This window comes from Falco biarmicus, chromosome 3 (genome assembly GCF_023638135.1).
Source record: "Falco biarmicus isolate bFalBia1 chromosome 3, bFalBia1.pri, whole genome shotgun sequence".
Lineage (NCBI taxonomy): Eukaryota > Metazoa > Chordata > Aves > Falconiformes > Falconidae > Falco > Falco biarmicus.
The window spans coordinates 109,832,681-109,854,292 of NC_079290.1; the positions used below are offsets into that span (position 1 = coordinate 109,832,681).

Consider the following 21,612-nt stretch of genomic DNA (forward strand, 5'->3'; position numbering starts at 1 on the left):
TCAGAGCAAGCACTTGCTTAATGATTTTGGCACACTGGTTTTTGGCCCTACATCCCTTTTGTTCCTCCTTTTCCATCCCATTCTTCTGTACAGCTGCTATGGGATATGGGGTGAAGCATCTCCCTCGCCAAGTTGGGGTTAGATTAATTCAGCACCTCCTTTCTGAAAGGCTAGGACGGACTTGTCCCTTCCTGTCCCAGGTACATGTCTCCCATCAGCTGGCTTCTTGTAAGAGGTCCATCATTGCATCTGCAGGGAATGAACTCGAGAATGAGTTTTGCAGCAAAGACAGACAATCTGCAGAAGGGTCGGAATAAATGGTAGCAATTATTCACTCATCCCACCTTGCTTTATGATCCTGGAGGGTTTCACAACCAAGAGGAACTGGGGCTGATGGGGGTACCTTGCAGCCCTGGCTGGTGGTGCTCCTGAGGAAGAAGCTGGAGGTTTCTCTTTGGAGCACCGAGTGGTCCACTGCTCTGTTTTAGCACTTAAGAAGTGCTGCGCTGCAGGAAATGAAATGGATTACTGAGGCCTGGGGCTTGGTGAGGGGACTGTAGATCCTCTGTCGCGTTTTGCAATGAATTGGGGCGTTAGCTGCAATTTCTTTGAGTGAATGCCAGCTTTGGTAATTGCATTCCAGCTCCCCGTCGTTTCAGTTGAGCAACATGCGCTTTATTTTGTGCTTGCTCGTATTGTGCAGGACTGGAGTTGCTTTGAGATGCCTGGTTGTCTTTGCTGGGTAATGTAGTTCCCACATGTTTGTAAAATGCTTTATAATCTTTGGAACAGAGAAAGTATATAAATCATTGTAATGATAACTCAGTGGTTGAAAGATGCCAGAAAGCAGATTGAAGTGTAGCTTGCTGCCTCAATTTGGTATAATTCAGCATAGGAAAGTATATTTAACTAATTCTCATTATCGCTTCTAATGTTGCAGAAGTTGGACTTCACGGAGTCCGACTGTTCCAGTTCCTCAGAAGCACTTTCAGAGAAAGAACTCTCTGCGGAAGAGCTGAACAAGCAGCTAGAAAAACTCATTGTTGAGGACAAAGCGAATGATGAACAAATCTTTGACTGGGTAGAGGTACAAAGACTGTTTTCACCCTCCCTGTGCACAGCTCATTAACTGCTTTTGTAAATATTTTCTCTTTTAAAGGAGCATCTCTGCAGGCTCCTCCCTAGGCATAGGGTGGTAAGATGATTAGGTCTGTGCAATCAATGCATCGGAAGAATTAAAATCTAAAATATCATCAGTCACATTATTTCATAGTAACCTTTAGGAAGAAAGAATTGTAGCCACGTTAACATACAACTGTGTAACTGCCTTTTAAATATTGTAGACTTTCTGACACTGAATATGCTGCTTCTGGCTGCTTAGTACATTCTAGACCAAGCACGCTGCTACATTCTTGCTTCCCAAAATATAGGATAAAAGCTTTGTGTTGCTTTTTGCACCATGACCTATGCGAATTCTCCCCTGCCCAGCCGCATGCCCTGTCATGGTGCAAAACTGTCCAGGGCAGTCACGGAGGGGACATGTACCTTTTCCAGTGCATTGGGCCAGGCACTGTAAGAGAAAATAAAGAAAAAGGAAAAAAAAAAAGGAAAAAAAAAAAAAAAGAGGCCGTGTCAACCCACTGATCTTTTGCCCTCTTGTCTCTGACTGCATCCTTCAAGCCAGATATTTAATCTAGTGTCTGAAATTATACCCAGCCTGATTCATTTAGATCTGTGCTTACAGCTAAATCTTGGTCAGCTTCATTTATTTCTGTTGCTAGAGCAAAAGTGTTAGAAATGCCATTTTTTCTTCTGCCGTTAGGGAAGTTGAGAGTGGAACAAAAGCAGCACTGAAAATCTTGGGACACCCATAGGCTCTTTGTAGTCTTGGACAAGTTACATAGCCATTCTCTGAATTTCTTCTACAAAGCAAATTCTACAAAGAAATCTCCACCCAAGGAGCATGCTGTAAAATTTCTTGAAAAAGCCCAAAACTCTTAGAAAATGTCTAAGGGCATTGCAAAAGCCAAGTGTGGTTGGGTTGGTTTGTTTCTCAAGACAAATGACTAGTTGTGAGAGTAGTTAAATGGTGAATCGATCGCATGAGAACTGTTGTTGGGTGTTGAACTACCTGAGCTAGTTTCAAGGAGTGGGGAAGCTGAGTATTTGCAGAGGGCTGAGCTGGATTTCTGCTGCAGCAGCTTTTGCTGTACTTGAACTCACTGCCAGATTCAGTGGTGGAGTTTGAAAGCAGTTGCTTTCACACAGCAGCGTGTTTTTAACCGGTCCATTTACTCTTGATTTCAGGCTAATCTAGATGAAAGCCAGATGAGTTCACCTACATTCCTTAGAGCTTTAATGACAGCAGTTTGTAAAGCAGCTATTATAGGTGAGTAACTTGCAATGTAAACACCACACAAACCAAATGTATAAAGAATTATTTCATATTTTTCAGGTTTATATCGCTTTTCCCTCCCCCAAGGCTATATTTTATCACACACTAAGACACTTGCCCTGCAAAAAGGATGTCCGTTCCCCCTGCAACAGCCAGGCACTTTGCCAGTTACGGTGTTCTCCAGGCCCTAGTGCGTCCCACTGACCTTGCGTGAGCAGACGCTTTGGACTGAGTAATGCCAGATTGTTCGTTGGTTTTTTTTTTTTTTTTTCTCTAGTGACGGTGGAAATGCGCTAGACGTTATTAAGATAATTAGCATTTCCACTCCCATGTCAGCAAGTATGCGTGGGTGCTCTACCATCGCAGGTTGCCACGTGCAAGTTGGAAGAGTGGGTTGCAGAAGAGAAGCCAGCCTGCATCTCTGTCTTGTTAATAGTTTTATGTCCAAAGTTGCAGTTTTGGAAAGACAGTTCATGTGGATTACTTGAATGTAGGGCAGTCGTCTGGAAATGGAGGAAAGGGTGGGTTCCCAAGTCAGATGTGTGAGCCTCCGGCCCTCAGGGGGGCTTGAGTAAAGCATTGCAGCCAGAAACATCTGGTCAGCTCACTTTGTTTTCTTTAATTTTACTGTTGGCATCTGGCAAGGCAAAAAATTGCGCTTGTAAAGCAGTTGGTTCTGCTCTTAGCTGTAAAAGTCACGCTGCTTGGTGGAGAGAATGGTCTGAACTTCATCTTGTTGGGAGGGGAAAGGCAGCCCAGTTCCTTTCTTCTCCCTGAGTACGGAACCTTTCTGATGCCACCTAGTGTCAATGGCGAAACGACACAGGATTTGATTACAAATGTTTAAGGGTTCCCTGATGTGTATCAGGAACATCATCTTACTGTTTACGTTTTGACCTTGCTTCTAACCGGGGGGTGGGGGTCCTTACTTAGTTAAAAGCTACTGAATAATTTATCTATGCTGCTGATGGACTGCTTATGCATATTTTTCCTACATTCCTGACTTGCTATGTCATTTCCAGTTTATGATTCTGTTTCTGCCTTTTTTTTTTTTTGGGGGGGGGGGGGGCGGGGGGAGATACAATTTTCTAAAAACCTTCTATATAACTGAAATTTCAGCCCTAGCCACTGTACACACTTTGGGCATCCAGTTGCCTGTGGAAACACAACAATTTGCTCCGCAAAGGTTGTAATTCTGCATATGTCAGCAGGCTGGTTAGGGCCAGGGTTGCTGCTGGTACTGGTTGAATTTGGGGAACTGGAAGAACCAAGTCTTCCAAAAAAAGCCATTGATCAGAAATACTTCCTGTTGTCTCTCATCCTCTTTTCTCCCCAAGCAAACCTCTATCTGTGATTTCCTTGTGATTTTTTGAATAAATAAAGGTGATAAAAGATCCACCCCTGCTGCTGTGTACTAAAGCTGATCCTGGTTGTTTCTCTTCCCTGCAGCGGACTCTTCTAGCTTCCGTGTGGACACTGCTGTTATCAAACAGCGAGTGCCGATCTTACTCAAGTACCTAGACTCAGACACAGAGAAGGAACTTCAAGCACTTTATGCACTACAAGCATCAATAGTAAAACTTGATCAGCCTCCTAGTAAGTATTGCCTCTGTGCTGGGGATTTGAACCCTGACAGTATAAAGAAAGGTGGTTCCTGCAAGAGTGAAATTTAGTGGTAGAGACTGGAAGAGCATGTGCTTTTCCTTACCTTTGTACGTAACAGATGAGAGAAAACAGCGTACAGTGGTTCCTGCTTGTCCAGATTCCAGCTGTTAGAGCAGTGCAAGTCCCCATATCCTTGGCCAGAGACTGACTCTTCTCTTGGTTGCTCCTGTAAGCCGCTATGCAGCAGGAAGGACAAACCCCTGTTGATAAAAAGAACAGTTAAAAATAATCTATTGAGTTTACAGTACCTAGACACATGGGAGCATTGGACGTTGTAATTGCATTGCTGCACCACAGGTGTCAGTGGACTTGGAGGGGATAAAATGAGTGGGGCAACTGATGAGTCTTGTCCCAGAGACACTGCAGAAAACTGTTGTTGGAAGAGGCGAGGGAGTTGCCAGAAAAACAGGGATTCCCGGGGAGTCTGCAGCACACAGTTGGAGAGTGCCCAAAAAGATATGACTTGACCATCCTTAGCTTTAGGGTGCTAGTCATTCATTATCCCTCCCACTGAGCTGCAAAAATTAGGTGTTGGAGAGGAGCCAGGCTGCCAGGTTGCGTGGTCCAGCGAGAGGAGGATGAGCTGCTGTGGATTCTGCTTGCTGGCCAATCTCTAAATAATACGTTCCCATGGCTGCTTTCCCAGCTTTCCCTTTTCTGCGAGCATGTGTTATCCGATGGCATCAGAGGGACCTGTTTTCCCTCTCACCTGTGTGTAACCAGCCAGGAAGCAGTAACTCAGTAACAGACCTTCCTTTTCCTTGTATCTGCATCTCTTGCATTAAAGGTCACGTTAATCCCCTTATCCATAACTGCGTCTTTGTCTGCTGACTTAAACTGCACAGTGCTAACAGATGTTCTCTCCCATGATTCCATTATTGCAGATTTGTTGCGGATGTTTTTTGATTGCCTGTATGATGAGGAGGTAATATCAGAGGATGCCTTCTACAAGTGGGAAAGCAGCAAGGACCCAGCAGAGCAGAACGGGAAAGGAGTAGCGCTAAAATCTGTCACAGCATTCTTCACGTGGCTACGGGAGGCCGAAGAAGAATCGGAGGATAATTAAAACTTAAAATACAGAGAAAAAAAAAAGAAACAATTTAAGTATTTTTTTAAAAAGTTTCACGTCTTCGCCAATCACAGTGCAGCAAGGCCAATTCTCGCGCAGACCCCCCCTTCCCCCACACATGCACGAGTGGGAGAGGTAAAAATAGATAAACACAAAGGTGATCATTGAGGAAAAAAGGTACTTGAAAAAAAAGTAAACTTCAAACCTGAGGGCGGGAGCACTAAACCAAAATACATGTATTATTTATAGAAAATATTTTCTGTTTTAATCTTTTTTTTTTCTTTTAAACAAGGACTCATACTTACAAAAACACAAAGCAAAACAAATCTGTTTAGGAAAAAAAAGAAGTTTAAAACTTTTAATTTATTAAAGGACTGCAAATGCCAGTGTAATTTTTAAATTTGCAGTTTCTGTAAACAAATTGTATAATAGAACAAAAGCAGAGAAATAAATTTCCCTCCCCTTCATATGCACCTCAGTTTTGTTTCAAAGCATGATAAATAGACAAAACTTTCAAGGGGGTTGGGGTAAGCTAGGTGAGGAAGAGATCAATTTTTTTCTTTTTAATTGTCATCAGATTTTTTCTGCCTGCCTCTCAGCTTGCTTCAGAAATTTAAAAAGAAAATAGTAATCAAAACTTACATAACCTTGGAACGGAAGGAAATGCATTTGAGAAAACCGCTGCGGACCAGAGTGCTCCGAAAATAACTCATTCAAAACAGTGCTACCCTGGGGAAAAAGTACTAGTGATACTTTCAGAACCTTTAGAGCAACTTTAAGGCTTGTAAATACATAGAACAAATATTTAAAAAAAAAAAAAAAAAAAAGAAAAAAAGAAATTGACTCAATACTATTTCTTTTCACTTTCAAAATATAAAGAACAAAATAAAGACAAACATTGCAAGTTTAAAAGAAAGTAAAACGACTTCTCCTTTTGACAGCTGCTGAATGTGTGCACCATCTCTGAGCGGTGCTGGCTTCCTTTTCATTGTGTAGATCCTCGGTTCCAAATTGTGTACATATAGTGTGTGTATGTATGTGTGTCTACCAAAAAAAAAAGAGGGGTGAGAGCAATTGTTGCAAAAAAAAAAAAAAAGGGGGGGGGGGGGGTTGCTGCTTGGGAGACCTTTTCTGCAGAGAGAACTTAATGGCCAAGGAGCAGCTGGCTGGGCTGCTGTACCATGTAGGTGTGTTTGGTTCCCAGCACATTGCCGTCAGGCTGGGAGATGACCCCGGGGGCAGTTGGTGCCCGATCCCAGCTCCTTTTTTTTCCAGCTGTGCAGCTGCAATGTCTCTCATGTGACTTGGATCAGTGGCATCATCCTGGGGACTGGGGACCCTGCTAGCTCTGGAGGTAGCAGCCGCTCAAGCAGAGAAGCGACATCCCTTCACCGCGGCTTGCGTGTCCGTTGCTGCCCAGCTTCTGCTGCCACTGCCCTTTGCATCTGCCGGTTGCCTTGCTGTGCCTAAGGAACCCAAAGACGGGTAGAAAAAAAAAGCGCCCAACACGAGTTAAGAGGTGGAACAAGCATTGTGGTGCTCTTCCCAGCTCTGCCCGTCCTGTGGTGGCGTCTGAAGTCCGAGTGGAGTCTGGGTACAGATGAACAGCAGTCACTTTGCAGTTGCAGTTCAGAGCACGTGTTTTCTGTGTACCCAAAGGGACCTCGGCCGCGCCTCGATGCCACGCAGTCCTCCAAACTGAGCTGCTGCTGAGTACATTAAGTCTCTTGTGTGTCTCTCTTCAACAACCAAAGATGACCTGCTGGCTCTCACTGTGAAGAAGCATCTACCATAACACATTCTGCAAAGTTTGTGAAGCCCTGAAATGTAGTTTGTGAACTGTGGTCCGTGGACCACGAGTAACCTGTGGAGCATTTGCTGGTGGTCTGTGCAGCACTAGCTGCTCACATGATGCTGTCTTTTTCTTTCCAGCTGCTAAATCACTTTTTTTTTTAAAAAAAAAAAAAAAAAAAAAAAGGAAAAACAAACAAAACAAAAAAAGGCTACAAATACATTACATACTTTCCTAATCTTTTACATGTAAACAATTGCTGTACTTGCATAAGGATGTTATTTGATCACCAGGGGGAAGGGAGGAGGGAGCCTGGTTGTGGCTGGAGGGGAGATGTCCCTGAGACATTTTCCCTGTTAACGTGTTCCACGCCATGAATCTGAGCTAGAGAATCCATGGCCTAAAACACTACAGCATTGTTTGGGGGTTTTTTTTAGTAACAATAAAACACTTTTCTCTGAGATTTTGTTTAAAAAAAAAATTCTCACCCTTACTATATGCATATGTATGTATCTGTATGACATCCAGCAACTCCTCGTCCTCTTCCCCTCCTGGCCTTGCAGTTGGGCCCAGCAGTTTTGGTGACAGGCACTCTCAAGATCTCAGAAAGGCTCATCTGCATGGAAAAACCCACGCAGTGAGTCTCAAGGTCTGCGCGTTAAACTTCTGCAGAAGGTTGTGTTGGTTCTCTTCTTGCAAAAGTAATTTCTGAGCGGGAACATGAGTGGGTACATGATGGTTTGTAGCAGTTACATAGTTGAATTAAACAGATGTGAGTTTGTATGTAAATGAGGCCAAATATTTGCCAAGTCAGTGTGTGCACCTGATGAATTTCTTCTGAGGATGGGGCAGTGTCAGGCCCTGGCTGGGAACATGAGTGTTGCGGCAGCAGAGCCATGTGGCGCAAGGACTGTGATTTATTTATTGATTGCCTTGAATCGGAAAGGAAGAAGTTGCTGCAGAGCCTTTGAACAGCCGTGTGAATCAGAGTGTGTCAGGGCAGAAAAATTTGTTTGGGGAGCTTGAATCTTTTGGCTGAAAGAGTTGGAAAACTACTGGCTGGAGGGAATGGGAATGGTGAGTGTGTGGTAGAGGAGAGATGAGAAAGTCTCTCCTCCTTGTTTAAGCCTTTAACATTAAATGTTTCAAGGGTGTGAGGACTTGCCCTGTTAGTGTCCTACAAATGCCAGGAAGGGAGTTCACAGAGGTTTTAAGTTGGTGGGTGTTTGGTTTGGTTTTTTGTTGGGGATGGTGGTTTTTTTTCAGAATTACCCAAAGGTTCTGAAAAGGTGGTTTTGCACTAGGCAAGCTGTGTCTTTTCTGAAGCTAGATCAGTTAAGCTGCATGTGGAGCACTGCGAGCAGTTTATGCATGAGATCTTGAGGTCTCCAGCTGTGGTTGTGTTACCTTGAGGTTCAGCTTCCCACAAACGTCACCGCAAGGAGCATATCTGACACCAGTCTCGGACCAAAACTCTGCTCCCCTCCTGCTGTTTGCTCTGTGCCACTTGCTGCTGGTAATGGTACTGAGCTGTGGTTGCTTTTCAGTTGGCTTCGAGATCAGCACAGGTTTGCAGGCTGTTGTAGCTCCTCAGGATGTGGCCCGTGGTCCCAGAAGATCTTTGCAGCACGTCTCCTCCTGAGTGGTATTAAAATACAAAAAACTAAGAGAGACATGAAACAGAAAAAGGGGATAATCAATTAAAAGATTCCTGTGGGAATGTAATTTGTGGGAGCCTCGTTTTATGTGAGGAGAGGTGAGCTGTGGTTACTCCTACCGAATACTACAGCAAAATCTAAACGGGGAAGACAGCAAATTTTCACCAAGGATACTAACGGTTTTGAGTATGTTGGGGTTTTGGTGGGGTTTTTTTCCTCCCTGTAAGGCATTTAAACACATTTTCTGGGCAGGCTCATGAATGTGGCAGGGAGCTAATGCCGCTTGGCAGGAAGGAGCTATATTAGAAGCCATTTCCACTGCTGGGAGCCCTTCTTGTGCTGAGGCAGTGCACACTATCAAACGCATGGGCAAGGAGCAGCAAGTGCATCACTTACACCCATTTCTCTGTATTGCTGAAAACATCCCCAAACTTGAAGCAGTCAAGCAGCAAATTTCCAGGCCAGGTGTCTGCCTAAGGCTGGTTTCTTTCTAGGAAAGTGTTTTCAGAAAGGGATCGGCCATTTCTGTGAGTGAGGTCAGGGAATACACCGACACCAGATGTTGCCCTCTGTCTGCTTGTGTTAATGTGTTCAGGTTTTAACCGTATTTTCTCAGGAAACCTCGAGTGCAGGAGCAGGCCTTGGTGTGTGGAAAAATCTTTTGCCTGGGATCAGCCCTCCCTGGTGCAGGAGCTGGTAGCCAAAGAGGCCATGCGGCAGGAGAGGCTTGGGAGAAGGGATTCCTCTGCAGAGATGGTTTTTAGTGTGCACAAGGCGGGTTTAAGCCAGTAGTAAGTTACACTGGTCTTTGCTGCATTTCTGCGACCCACAGAGCTTTCTGTTCCAACCCTATAGACCATTTTTTCTGATGAAGGAGAAACAAGGCCTCTAAAAAAGTCCCATTAACTCGCTGAGCATCCTGAAAATGTTTAAAACCAGTTGCAGATGTCAGCATCTCATTGCCAAAGGGGCGGCTGTGCTTGTTCCTGCTGTGTTTCATTCCAGCATGAGTCATTTTTACAGACGGAGGGACCTGAAGCTGGTTGCCTTGTCAGAAGCATTCGTTGTGGAGCAAAGAAGCTATTACAGCCATGCCCCTGGCACTACTCACTTGATTTGTTTCACAGATGTGAAAGGGTTTAGCTTTGGGGGCAGTAAGCTCAGAATCAGACCCTCCTAGAATACTTGGATCCAGCACCCTTGGCCTTGAGGTGCTGAACTGCCTTCTGGCAAGTTGCCTGTTGGCCGCAGGTCAGGGGCGAGATGCCACGTGGTAGGAGTTGGGTCAGGGCTGCCGTGCGCTACGTGGGGATGAAGCCATCAGATGTTTGGGCTGGCAAGTGCCCTGAGCTTCCGCTGTATGCAGTTGGTCTGGCAGGGAGAGCTTGGCCTTTCTGCTCTTTGGAAGATGCTGGCCCTCTGCTGCTGCTACCTGATCCTAGGCAAGTGGTGCAGCATCTCCAGCCAAGCAGCGTCAGCAGGAGCGTGAGCTCTTCACATGCCGCTTTTCTTTTAATGAGGTGCCAACCTGGAGGCTTGCATGAGACACTGCACGCCGATAGAAACTCCAAGCAACAGTTTGATGTAGCCTGGGGGCCATGTGCAAGCTGCAACAACCATAGGATGGAGCTTGGGGATGAGGCGGCTTCAGCCCAGAGGGTCCTGCTTGGCTGCCTGTCTCCCAGCCCAGCTCTGTGGATAGATAACCGATGAGGAGCCATTGCAGGAAACCCATGGTGATTGGCAAGGAGCTGCAGCAACAGATTGATCAACCCACTTGGCTTCCAGCAGTGTGACCAAATCCCTGCTGATATCTAAAGAAACTTAAAGCTGTCTACCCTTGTGTTTTCCAAGGTGCTCTGCTTGCCACCTTTGGTAACCACCATGGAACTGTGGTTTGCTGAAATAACTGCAGCTTATTTAAATGCTGCTGTAGGGATGCCTGGACTGTGATCCATGGAAAGCTTTGGTCATGTGGCACCAGTTTCTCTTCCTCTTTTCCAGCTGCTAAATTGCACTGAAATGGCAACAGAAATAAAACTAGCTCCCCCTCCATTCAGTACTTTCCAAAGGGAATTTGTCCAGGCATGCAGTTGCTGTCCCAGCTGCAGGGATGGTTGTGCTGTGGTTACAAATTGGAAAGAGGAGACTGGGCTCGGGGAAGGCAATCGATGCTTTCAGTTAGGAAATCTTTGTGTTACTGAGTGAGCAAAGAGAATGGTAAAGCCTGGCTTTTGCATGCTTGGTTGTCCTGTTGCAGTCCCCTGCAAGGGTTAATGGCAAATGCTGTCATGAAGCAGAGTTTTAGTAAGCTGGCAGTGTACAGAGCATTAGAGAATGTGGAGCAGAGCACTGTTAGAAGTGGTTTATCACAGCATGGCAAAGGACAGCTGGAAGGGAGCTGAGAAGATCACCTCAGTGAATGCCACCAGTACCTTCGGGTCTCACCTGTAAAGTAAAATCAGTCATTACACTGTTGCAGAATAAGCTGCTCTGAAATAATGCCCAGTGCAGATACTCTGTGCCATTAAAGACTGCCTAAAGCGAATAATCTGTCAGTCCCAGCCACCTCCTGTTTGTGTGCAAGTGTGCTGGGAAGAAACAGTGTACTTCACCAAAAACAGCTGGTGTGAGAAGGGAGCGGGTGCTCGGTCTCTTCAGCACTCCGCAGGGTTGCAGCACCACCACGGTGTGGATTCATGGTGATCAGTGCAGTGCATGGCTCTGTTCTCCTGCTGCACAGCCCTGCTTTGGGTGTTCTCATACACAGTCATCGTCAAATGCTAGAAATTTCACACGCCTTCTCTGCAGAACGGAAGGCAAGGGTTTTACCTGTCCTCCAAGGAAACACATCTGACTCTTCAGGCCTCCTCCAACATCACAAGGTGGATATTTTGAGCAGGAGCCTGAGCCATGGCTGACACGTCTCAAAGAAAAGCCAGCCAACAGGATTTCCAACAGATAGACGAGCCAGCCAGCACTAGAGCTGACCTTACACTTCAAGCAAGAGCCATCGCCAAAAATCCTTTAAATTCCTGCTCGACCTGAAGGTTGTCTGTCTTCCCAGCAAGGCTCACTGGCATGGCACTGCTGTCTTACGGCTGCAGGACTGGTGCAGAGGCCAGAGGCCAGCCAGGCTGCTGACCGCATTGAGCATGCCACTGATCACAGGGGCTTACAGTGCACGCACAGCTGCCAAAATGAACTTGTGAGGCTGCAAAAGCATCCCAGCTGGGCGGTGTGACAGTAATGTTATTACCTGCCCGGGCGAGGGGAGCGGCTGCTGCGTGCTTTGTGCTGCAGCCTGTTATTTACCAGCTTTAACCTGAAATGGTGTTTGGCTCGGAGAGCAAGAGAATTTAGCACATTCTCACTGCCAGATGTTAACTGCAGGGACATGCGGCTGTTGGGAGAGGTGTGTTGTCCCAGTGTGAAACGCTGAGCTGGTGGACTTCAGCTTCTCCTTGCTTAGAGAAGCTATCATTTCCACTTGCCTGCATTGGGTAAAATAAATCTTTACTGGAATGCCAAAAGTGCTGTAGAAGAATCACAACTTCCAGCCACTGGTCTCCCAGTGACGACAGCATCTGCCTCGTTAGCAATAAGGATCTATTTCAGATCAGTGTCTCTAGAAAAGCAGCAGCCTGTGGAAGCTGCTTGGTCCGCAACATTTTCCTGCTCCAAATTTCTGTCAGCTCCAGTTGCATTTCTGTCATAATTTGCTCCAGAATGAAGCAGACTTTGGTATATTTAAACATATTTTTATTCACTTGCTAGGAACCGACATAAAAATGGATTGGTGGGTTTGAGAGCACGCAGATAAATGGGATACTGGGAAAAGGGGAAGTGGTTTGAAAAGATAAACTTAACCAGGTTAGCCTTGAGGGGTAGGGTTAGAGGAGCAGCAACAGAGATCATCTGGGAGGTGGTATAGGGTGACTCTGGGAAAAGCATGGAGAACAAATTCTTAGGAAGCTGATACTGAATGAAGAGATCAAAGGTGATGCCTGGAAGGCCACAAAGTGGCAGGCAATATGCATTTTTGAGTTGAAAGCAGAAAAGGAGTGATTTTTGCACAGAATTATAGGAACTACAGGGCTGACAGCAAGGCTGCTGCTGAAAAAAAGTAAGTATGAATTAGAAGAGCACTGTAAGTTGTTCCAGTGATCGTTAGACATGTGTCTTTGGTAAAGTGAACCAGCAACAAAGTGGAAAATGGCAGTTAAAGGACATCACCTCATCTCTTCCAGAAGTCCATGTTTCTAACAGAGATGTAAAAAGGAAAAAAAAAAAAACCAGAAGCCAAAAGCAGCTCAAGTATAAAGACATAAGTTGTGTGGGGGACTGCGGGAAGGGTGACACTGCTGCCTTTACCACTTCATACTTGTGTACTGCAGGCACAGAAAGTCCCCTAGAAGTTTGTGTGCAGCTCTACAAGTGGGAAGTGGGAGACCCACATTAATTAAATGTTTTGGTTCCATGGTGGTTATGGGATAGTTGAACTTGGAACCAGGTCAAGCTGAAAACAGCAGCAACTGTCCCCTCATGGCCCAGCTCTCCCACGGCTGAACAGAAGCTTCAAGGCAGAAGAGCAAGGGTGCTGCTCCAGTGATCCCATTAAACCAAAATAATCCCCCATGGATACATGTTCAGGGATAGTCACACCTAAATGTAAGAAGCTTCTCAGGGAATACTTGATTTGATTTTCAAAGCACAAGAAGCTGAAGAAGCAGCAGCAGCAGGATGTGAAGCTTTAGGGATGAAAGAGCGAAGCAACAGGAAGGAGCTCCCCAGCCTGCTGGCCGCTAGACATGGGATGACATGGAAAACGGCTCATATTTTCCCTGATCCAGGTGGACTGAGGGCCAAAACTGTATTAGAAGGCTTTCTAGAACAAATGCAAAGGTTGAGGTAAAAATGGAAAAGCAAAACGTTCTCCAAAAACTTGGAGTGACAATTCCAGAGGCAAGGCATAATATAATCAGCCGAAGTTTGGAGCTGCAGGCCAATATTAAAACAGAACTTGGTGATAAAGACCGCTCACTCAGCGAGAAGGATCAAGAACATATCTGCAGAAGCTGATTTCAGAATATGAGATGCGCAGTGTGACAAAGGTAATAATCCTTTTGTGTTTTGCGGCAGGTAGCTCTTAAGCAACACAGGAGCAGTGGTTATTAAATAAAAAGCATTCACTTTAAGTAAAAAATGTCAAAATCAGGAAAATACAAGTCAGTGTAGGGTACAAAAGTTAAACAGGGTAGCCCCTGGAATGGTGCTTCTGTGATCAAATGTATTTTAAATGAAGCACAACAGGTTTCATGTTTCTAGCAGAAGAACAAGAACACGTGGCGTGGTTCTGGATACAGAGTGGAAACGGTAAATCTCTTGCCATGTAAATCATACAGCTTCTACTTGGGAACAATAACAGTAAGTCTAAATGATCGGGTTTAAACTGCAAGCTGCACTGTACAGTCAAAACCCAAAGCTGTAGGCAAATATGTAAAAGCTGTAGGGCTGCAGAAAGATGTAATCAAATTGAATGGTTTGGCGGGGGGGGGGGGGGGGGGGCGGAAAAATCCACGAACCACTTGGAATCCTACTAGTGCATGGCACCTGGGAGGGCAGGAAAGGTGCTGAAAATGCTTAGTACTTACTAAAAGTACTTGATGATGATGATAGTGCTCTGCACAATCACAGATTAACTGTGACAGCAAGCCCCATGCTGAAGTAAGACTCCATGGCAATGAATTTCCTTGTCCTGCACCATTCTTTCCTCCTGTGCTGGGTCACCATTTCCCACAACTTTGCTCCTGTCACTTGTCACACACAGTGTGCAGTGGTGAGGGAACAGGGAGGAGGACACAAATGACACACGCCTGACCAAAAAACAGGGCAGAGGAGATGGAGCAGCAGGATGCAGCTGCCTTCCGCAGACGTGGTATTTTCGCAAGAGCCCACCATGGTCAGGCAGGCATTTAGCTGTTGAGGAATGTGCAGGGCCAGCAGCTCCCCTCTGGGGTGGATTTTGAGATAAAAAATGGGGAAGGAGACAACAAAAGCTTTTCTCCACTTCCATCTCAGTGTAGCTCTGTGGCTCGGGCAACGCAGGTGCTGGGGTTTTGCACAAAGGCTTGCAGTGAGCGAGGGGAGGGCAGCTGGGGTGATTTCATCTTTTCCTTTTTGCTGTCTTAAAAGCTGGCAGTAAAGGAGCACATTCCCTCTTCCCTCTCCCCTCTTCTCCACCTTCCAGTCCCTCCCCTCCTGCCAGAGAGGCACTGCAAGGGGGAGAAAGGCCAAAGAACACATTTTTTCTGCAGTTGCAGGGTCCTTGTTTCGCACTCACAAGCAAGACAGGAATGTTTAGCAAAGTGGAGCCATCTGGCTAAGGCACTTGCAGGGCTGTTCAGCGCAGGAGACAAAGGACTGTACGAAAGCAAAGCATCGCAGAGATAATCTGGAGTGGAGGAGACGACACTGAGGAGGACCAGGCCTTGGTCACGACAGCTGGGCTTTGAAAAGCGACGGTCTCAGGCGTAGTATGCCATTAGAGCAGCCACCTAAGGTGGGGGTGCAAGCGGGAAAAATCTTAGACAAGAAACAGTCAAGGTACACTTGCAGAAACAAGACACCTCCCCACAGTGCTTTGAATGATGTAAGTGCTCCTGGAAGTGCTCACAGAGGGGCTTCCCATCCCCAGGAGGGATAGAAGTGCCCAAATAAATGCAGTAGTGCCCATACAGCCTTCAAATTGTAAAAATTTGACGGGAGAGAGAGGTTGGCAGCACACGAGTAAGGATTATGTGCAGAAAACAAAGCAAAGAAACTGCTTGGGCAAGAGACTAGAGGTGAAAAGTTCTGTGGCTTATTTGGAGACAGTTTGTAGTAAGCAGAAAGGAAAATAGGAATAGGTAGGGAAAGGAATTGAGGAGTTGTACCTTAAACTCAAGTGAAGGGAAAGGACAGGGATTTGAGGGAAGAGATAAAAACCCAAACCAAAACCCAACACATCCGCAGCCCTAGCCAACGAAAAAACAACAAACTTGGAGCAAGAGCAGAGCAAGAGGTACACAGAAAGAGGTTGTGTTCATTAGCTTTCAAGTGTACTTCTTCGTAGACCTGAAATAACCATGATGGTGAAAATACCAGCGTGGGTCACGCCTCTGCTCTGCCTTGCAACGATAATCCTCACCTCAGGCGGCTGAGGTAACGAAGTGAAGGCAGACTGAAAAGGGACCCTGGCCGCAAGTGAGGACTTGTTAGCATGTTTTGACAGAAAATTTCCAGCTTGCAACCAGATCTCAGGGATGGAGCTAGCATAATCGGGTAAATTACCTCATGAGAGCGACGGGGGGTAAAGAACAAGAGGCTGAGGCAAAACGAAGGGAAGGCAGTGGAAACATGGCAAACGGCGGGAGGAGGCGAAGATGCAGGGCTGCGACGCCGCAGAACCAAAGTGCCCGGTTCCGACAGGGGCGGCCCGGGCGGCGGCGGCTCCCGCCCCCTCAGCGCCCTCAGCGGGCGGCGGCGGGAATCGCCTCAGCTAGGGGCGCGCGCGCCGCGCCCCCGCCTCGCCGTTGTGTTTTGCAGCGCGGGAAGGGCCGCGGGGCGGGACGGGGCGGGAGGGCACCGCGCATGCGCGCGCTGCCTCCTTCCCCCCCCCCCCCTCCCGCGCGACGTGGAGGCGGAGGGGGGGAGGGGACCTGCGTTCGAAAAATGCCCGCGGCCTCCCATTGGCCGGCGGCGCCGCCGCGGCCCGCCCCCCCACCGCGCGCCGCGGCCACACCCCCATGAGGCTCCACCCCCGCCCCTTTGCCCCGGCCCCCCCCACCCCACCCCCCCGCCGGTTCTCCCCCCGCCGCCGCCGCCATTAGAGGGGCCGCTTTGTGTCCGCCGGACCTGCTGGTGAGTCCCCCCCCGACCCGTCCGCCCGCGGCGCCTCCACGGGGGCCGCGCCCGGCAGGCCGTGGGGTGGTGCGTGTGAGGCGCGGCGGCGGCCTGGCGCGGCCGCCGGAGGAGCCCGGGAACTCACCTCAGCGCCGCGCCTCCTCCCCGACAGGCCTGGGGAGGCGCGCGGGGGCTGTCGTGACGAGTCGCGACGCTCCGGGTGTACAGGGCGTGCTGTCGCGGTGGGCTGCGCGGCCTGCCTTCCCCCCCTCTCCCCCGGTCTTACAGCTGGGGAGGCCCGCGGTGCGCCGCGCTCCCCCCGTGCAGGCCCGGGGAGGCGGCCCCGGCCCTCGGTGCCGCTGGGCCCGGGAGGTGCGGGCGCCGCGGCGGGGCCTGGCGGGGTGCGGGGCCCGGCGGCTCTCACAAAGGCGGTGCGGGCCTCAAAACGGCCGCTGCCGTCCCGCTCACACCGGGCCCGCACCGGCGGTGTGCCGCGGGGGGGAGGTCTGTGGCGGGAGGGCCTACAGGGGTGCGGCACGGTAAATAATCGCGATTTATTCACTGAGGAAGTGGCTCGGCTCCCGCCGCAGCCTTCCCGCCTTTTGGTTGCGGGTTTGTTTTTGGGTTTTTCTCCTCCGCAGACACACCTCAGAGGCCGGAGAAGGGCTGCTACCCGAGGGAAACCTCTGTCTGAGGCTTGGCTGTGGCTCTGCTTCCAAAAAAAAGCCCTTGGTCCCTCTCGGTGCTGCTGGAGGAGGATGGGGACTTAAGTGTGAGACTCTTGGGCACCTCTGAGTTCCTCCCCGAGACCCCCTGGTAGTCACAGCCTGGTTAAAGAATGTTAATTGCCCTCCTCCCCTTATTGCAGTACTTCTCTGTAGAGAAGGCTGTTGAATTCTAGCCTGGATGGGACTGTTCCAGAGGGGCTTCCATTCTGGGTTTGTTATCCTCCTTGCTGCTCTCAATTGTGGCTTTCCAGTTAAAATCTTGCAAAGACTTAAGGAGAGGAGGAGCAGCAAACCAAAATCTTAGCTGGTGGTAAACAGGTGTAGCTCTTGCCAGGCCAGGGGGGCTCCACCAGCTTACAGTGCCTGAGGACAGCTGTGCAGAACAAACATTCCCGTCTGTATGCTAACTGTTTTCATAATCACAGGGGACTGCTCAGGAAAAGTTAAATAATGTGGGGTTGTGGGTGTGTTCACTCCTTTTACAGTGTTGCAGAGACTGAGGGTTTGCTCATATCTGTGGTATTTCACAGGTATTTCACTTTTTAGGAGTCCTGCTCAGCCATTGAATTGTTTCTGGTTAACAAGCCTGTCACTTCTCAGTTCTTATCAGGCCTTTTGAGTAACAGTGCATTCTGATTTCCAAGCATGCGACTTTGTGTTTGTTTGTTTATTTTTACCATAAATAGTATTTTTAGGATCTTCGAGAAATAGTTGGCCCGCAGTCTTTGGCAGGCAGCTGTCTTACTGAGGCCGGAAAGGTTCAGAATACTGATGTTTATAAACAATGTCACGCTACTAAGCTCATCCATGTGAGGACAGCGTGTGTAGTGGGAGTGAGAGGAGAGGAAGATATTGCTGGTGAGCGTCTCTTCAATTAAAGAATGGAGGTCTTTTGATGGTCCGGGCAGGTGAGCATTTACCTTCCTCAGGAGAGACTTAAAAAGAGACTGGTGGACAAGGTGGATTTTCCAAGGAGCTGATTTCCAAGGATTTGCTTGGAACTGAGGAATGGGAGGGGGGTGGAAATACATATAACTTCTCTTGGAGGGAAGATCTCGGTGTATATGCTTTGAAAACTTTTACTGGCTTTTGCAGTCTTTCTCCCTTTTACCTGTGTGTGCCTCCTAATTAAATCAGCTTTTTAATGCATTCCCTCATGTGGTAGCTGCTTGAATTATTTTTGTCTTCAGAATATCTTTTTGCCTTGTGTTTTTCCTTTCAACAGAAACCGATGTGTGAATCTTTTGTCAGTGTTTTGTTACAAGTGACCCAGGGCGCTCTGAGGATTTTAACTTCCATGAGAGGGAATAAAACAAGTTTAACATACTGATGGACTCTAAAGTGAGATGTGAGTAGATTTTATGTAGACTGCAAGGAAGTCATAGCTTTCATCATTGTATAGTTTTGTACTACAGAATAATAAGTGACGGCTGGATAAGTAATAATTTTGAGAGGAGGGTTTATGTAGTGGTTTTAAATTTAATCCATCTAAGCAAGGAGGATATGGCTTATAAAAGGTTTGTACCCTGGTATGTAATGTTAGTGGCCTAAATTTTCATTCGAGTGTCAGTGGTTTGTCAAAATTCATAATGTTGGATCCTGGAATTAAGTTATTTCATCCAAGGCTGTGAAATTTTCAGCAGTGGATTTTTATGTTGGAGTAGTTTTGAAGTTTGTGACCTAAACCTGTTCTAAACTTAAAGCTGAACCTGCGCACACTCATACGGACTAGTTCATTCCTTAGCAGCTTGTGTCAGTGCAGCACATGGAGAATTGGATCAAGGACCATACTAGCCAAAAATTGTTCACAAAAACTGTTGTCCCACAGAGGTTGTTGCTCTTGCAATCTTGAGCATCCGTGCAGAGAGGGATTATTTTTAGACAGCTATGCAAGCAGAAATTCTGCTTCGTATTAATCCCTTAGCTGAAGTTTTTGTGAGTTTCTAGGTATGATGGTGACATAGTTTAAGCTGCATGCTACCTTGCTTTGGCTGTGTGTTTGGGGGTATGAACAAAAACTCCTGTGTATAGGAAATTAAGATAATCGAGGCCACAGAAATGATCTGCTGTTCCTGTCTTCTGTATAGGTCTGTGTAGTGTTTTTTTATATTGAGCTGGCATTCTTGGTGGTGAAGAATAGTAGAGGTGAGGTATGGGTTGTTACTTCTGTTTTAATAAACATCTGTTGAGATTGAGCTGACTTTAAGTTGCTGGTATTGTACCCTAACAGAGACGAGGTGCTGAGCTCAGTCCCAGGTGGGGAGGCAGAGCATCAATCTCACTGTAGTAACGTGGCTTTTTTTTTTTTTTTCCAGTGAAAGCAGCATCTGTGTGTGCAGAAGGGCAGTATTTAATTTTTGCTTTGCTCTGCAAAAGTCAACAGGTAGGCAAGGTGTAAGTCAGGTTGCGTTTGTGGCATTTGGAGTCAGAGGTCCAAATTCAATGCTGCCCTGAAATGAAAATATATCTTTTGACTTAGAAAAACTCTCCGTTGGGTCTCCGTATGTGGGAATGCATTTGTTTTGGGTACTAGAAGTGTGAAAGATTTCACGGTGCTCCCCTGAACCCTAACGTACTTGGGAATTGTCATTCTCCTCCTTAATGCTCAATAAGGAAGGAGTGGATGGAAATAGAAATTGTAACACTAGTGAAGCCAAAGAAATTCTTGCCTGGCAAGTGGTGAGCTATTGGATCTTTGTGTTGGACCACTGTTCTTCTTTAATTGAAACAGGATGGTTTATAATGCTTGTAGCAGCGCCGGGCTCAGATAGCCTGTAACAGATCTCTGGGAGACTCAATCACAAGCAAGTTGCCAATACAGCCCTTGTAGCTTAATCGGGACACATGCAATTGAAAAGTCTGCTGAAGTAGGACACCTCCCAGGAAATTGATGCAGTGTGGTGGCCATAAGGATTGGGACAGAGTTAGCATGAAACTTGTTGAATGGCAGAAAAAGTGATGGGAATGCCAGTTGTGAAGTAACACTCGGCCAGATGTGAAATGGGAGTGAATTTCTGAGCAGGTTGCCAAATAAAGATTAGAAGTGGGAACTGACTCGTGTTCTGTGTTCAGTAAGATGTTTTAGTGCTCTGCACGCTTTTAGGCAGTTTTAAATGACTAAATACTACTGGTCTGACTTCACCAAGCTGCCTGTTGTCTTGATTAACTTCAAGAACAAAAGGGAGATCAGTAAATGCTAGAACATCTTTGTGAAGCAGGCTGTGACAGTCAGCTGAGAACTTTTAACAGATACACTGTAAACCAAATTTGGATAAAAGGTGTTGCTAGATGATATATTCTGTGACAACATAGATATCCAGGGTTTTGGTAATGTATATTCTACCTGAGCTGGATTTCTAGGGAAGAGCTTGGAGGATTTCAGGGGGCCAGAAGCCTTGAAGGCACTGGCCAGCTTGCAATTTAGAAGGGGATGTTTTGACAGGTTTGATTTGGATTTGCAAAAATATTAACGTTTCTCGTGCATTTTTTCTGCAGCTTCTGAGACATTTAAATGCTCTTCTGCTCCAGACAGCATTATATAGTAATAGATAATTGCATGATAGTAAATAGCCTGGTTTTGAAATCTGGTTACTTTGCTTTTTAAGCCTTTCTGATAATAAACATTCATTCTTGTTTGCGTTGCTTGTAAGGTCGGTGGTTTTGTATCCCATGACACCCTGGCTTCAAATCTGCAATAACATGAGTGTTAGTTTCTACCTTTTTTTGACCTTATTTCTAGACCCACGTTGTGTACTGTATCCCAAGTCATGTCTAAGAGCACATCAATCACCAGTGTACGTGTTGTGTAACAGTAAGTGGACACCCTTAACAGCACAGGATTGGATATGCTTTCTCATTTTTCCATTGCATATTTGTTTTCAGTCCATTCAGCCTGTGCACCCTACCCTGAGTCCTTGTGACTTGGTATTTCCACCAGCCTGACGGTTGGCTTGCCATATTAGAGACCTGATTTTTGTCCTGAAATATTTTCCCTCAAATGAGATTGAAGTCTGAGATAAGCTGGAAAATATTACAGCCAGCAGAAATTCAAGGAGTCAGCCAAACTATGCCTCAAATTAACATATTTTTTTTTCCCCACTTTTTTACACTTGTCTGTTACATTGTTGGGGAGCTTCACTCTTCTGAAGTATTACCCAAAATGTGTGTGTCTCAACTGAACCCTTCCCTTTTGGTGTTTTTTGGGTTTTTTTTCCTAACAACGTGCTGATAGCTCAAGAGGAAATTACTATAGCTTTTCCTAATAGTTCATGGCAAGCTACTTGTATCTTTGACTGGATCTTCCATTAGTGGCCACTCCCTGAACTGGGAGACTGGATGCTGTCAACCATTCCCGCTTATCTAGAAATCCAGAAAGTTAGGGTGGTTTGTTGCTCTTCAGCTCCTTGCTGAATTACCAGCTT

The 21,612-nt window shown here is 46.7% G+C and overlaps 2 protein-coding genes and 1 long non-coding RNA gene across 34 annotated transcripts in view; 2 read left to right on the forward strand and 1 right to left on the reverse strand.

Annotated features, from left to right (window-relative positions):
* Window positions 1–7,079, forward strand: part of EIF4G3 (eukaryotic translation initiation factor 4 gamma 3) — a 148,353-nt gene extending 141,274 nt beyond the window's left edge. For all 19 annotated transcript variants that reach the window (XM_056333773.1, XM_056333774.1, XM_056333776.1 and 16 more), the window contains 4 exons: window positions 941–1,087; window positions 2,308–2,389; window positions 3,845–3,991; window positions 4,945–7,079. In XM_056333773.1, the coding sequence (XP_056189748.1) occupies window positions 941–1,087; window positions 2,308–2,389; window positions 3,845–3,991; window positions 4,945–5,126 (558 nt within the window). In that variant the 3' untranslated portion in view covers window positions 5,127–7,079. The remainder of the gene's footprint in view (window positions 1–940; window positions 1,088–2,307; window positions 2,390–3,844; window positions 3,992–4,944) is intronic.
* Window positions 1–17,185, reverse strand: LOC130147047 (uncharacterized). 6 transcript variants are annotated; one of them, XR_008821084.1, is made up of 5 exons: window positions 16,609–17,185; window positions 8,329–8,559; window positions 7,410–7,537; window positions 4,104–4,260; window positions 1–781 (listed from the first exon to the last, which is right to left on the reverse strand). It is a non-coding gene; the product is annotated as an uncharacterized LOC130147047 (long non-coding RNA). The 6 variants fall into 6 exon arrangements; XR_008821082.1 differs by having other exon boundaries at window positions 1–249; window positions 345–781; window positions 7,410–8,559; XR_008821085.1 differs by adding an exon at window positions 10,994–11,027 and having other exon boundaries at window positions 7,410–8,559.
* The window catches only part of HP1BP3 (heterochromatin protein 1 binding protein 3), a 22,325-nt gene continuing 17,115 nt past the window's right edge, over window positions 16,403–21,612 (forward strand). For 3 of the 9 annotated variants that reach the window (XM_056333802.1, XM_056333811.1, XM_056333812.1), the window contains exons 1-5: window positions 16,408–16,481; window positions 17,878–18,099; window positions 18,417–18,539; window positions 19,507–19,574; window positions 20,931–20,985. The gene's annotated coding sequence lies outside the window, so the exon portion shown is untranslated. Of the gene's footprint in view, window positions 16,482–17,877; window positions 18,100–18,416; window positions 18,540–19,506; window positions 19,575–20,930; window positions 20,986–21,612 lie in introns of all 9 variants that reach the window. The other 6 variants (XM_056333805.1, XM_056333807.1, XM_056333803.1 and 3 more) reach the window with 6 other exon arrangements.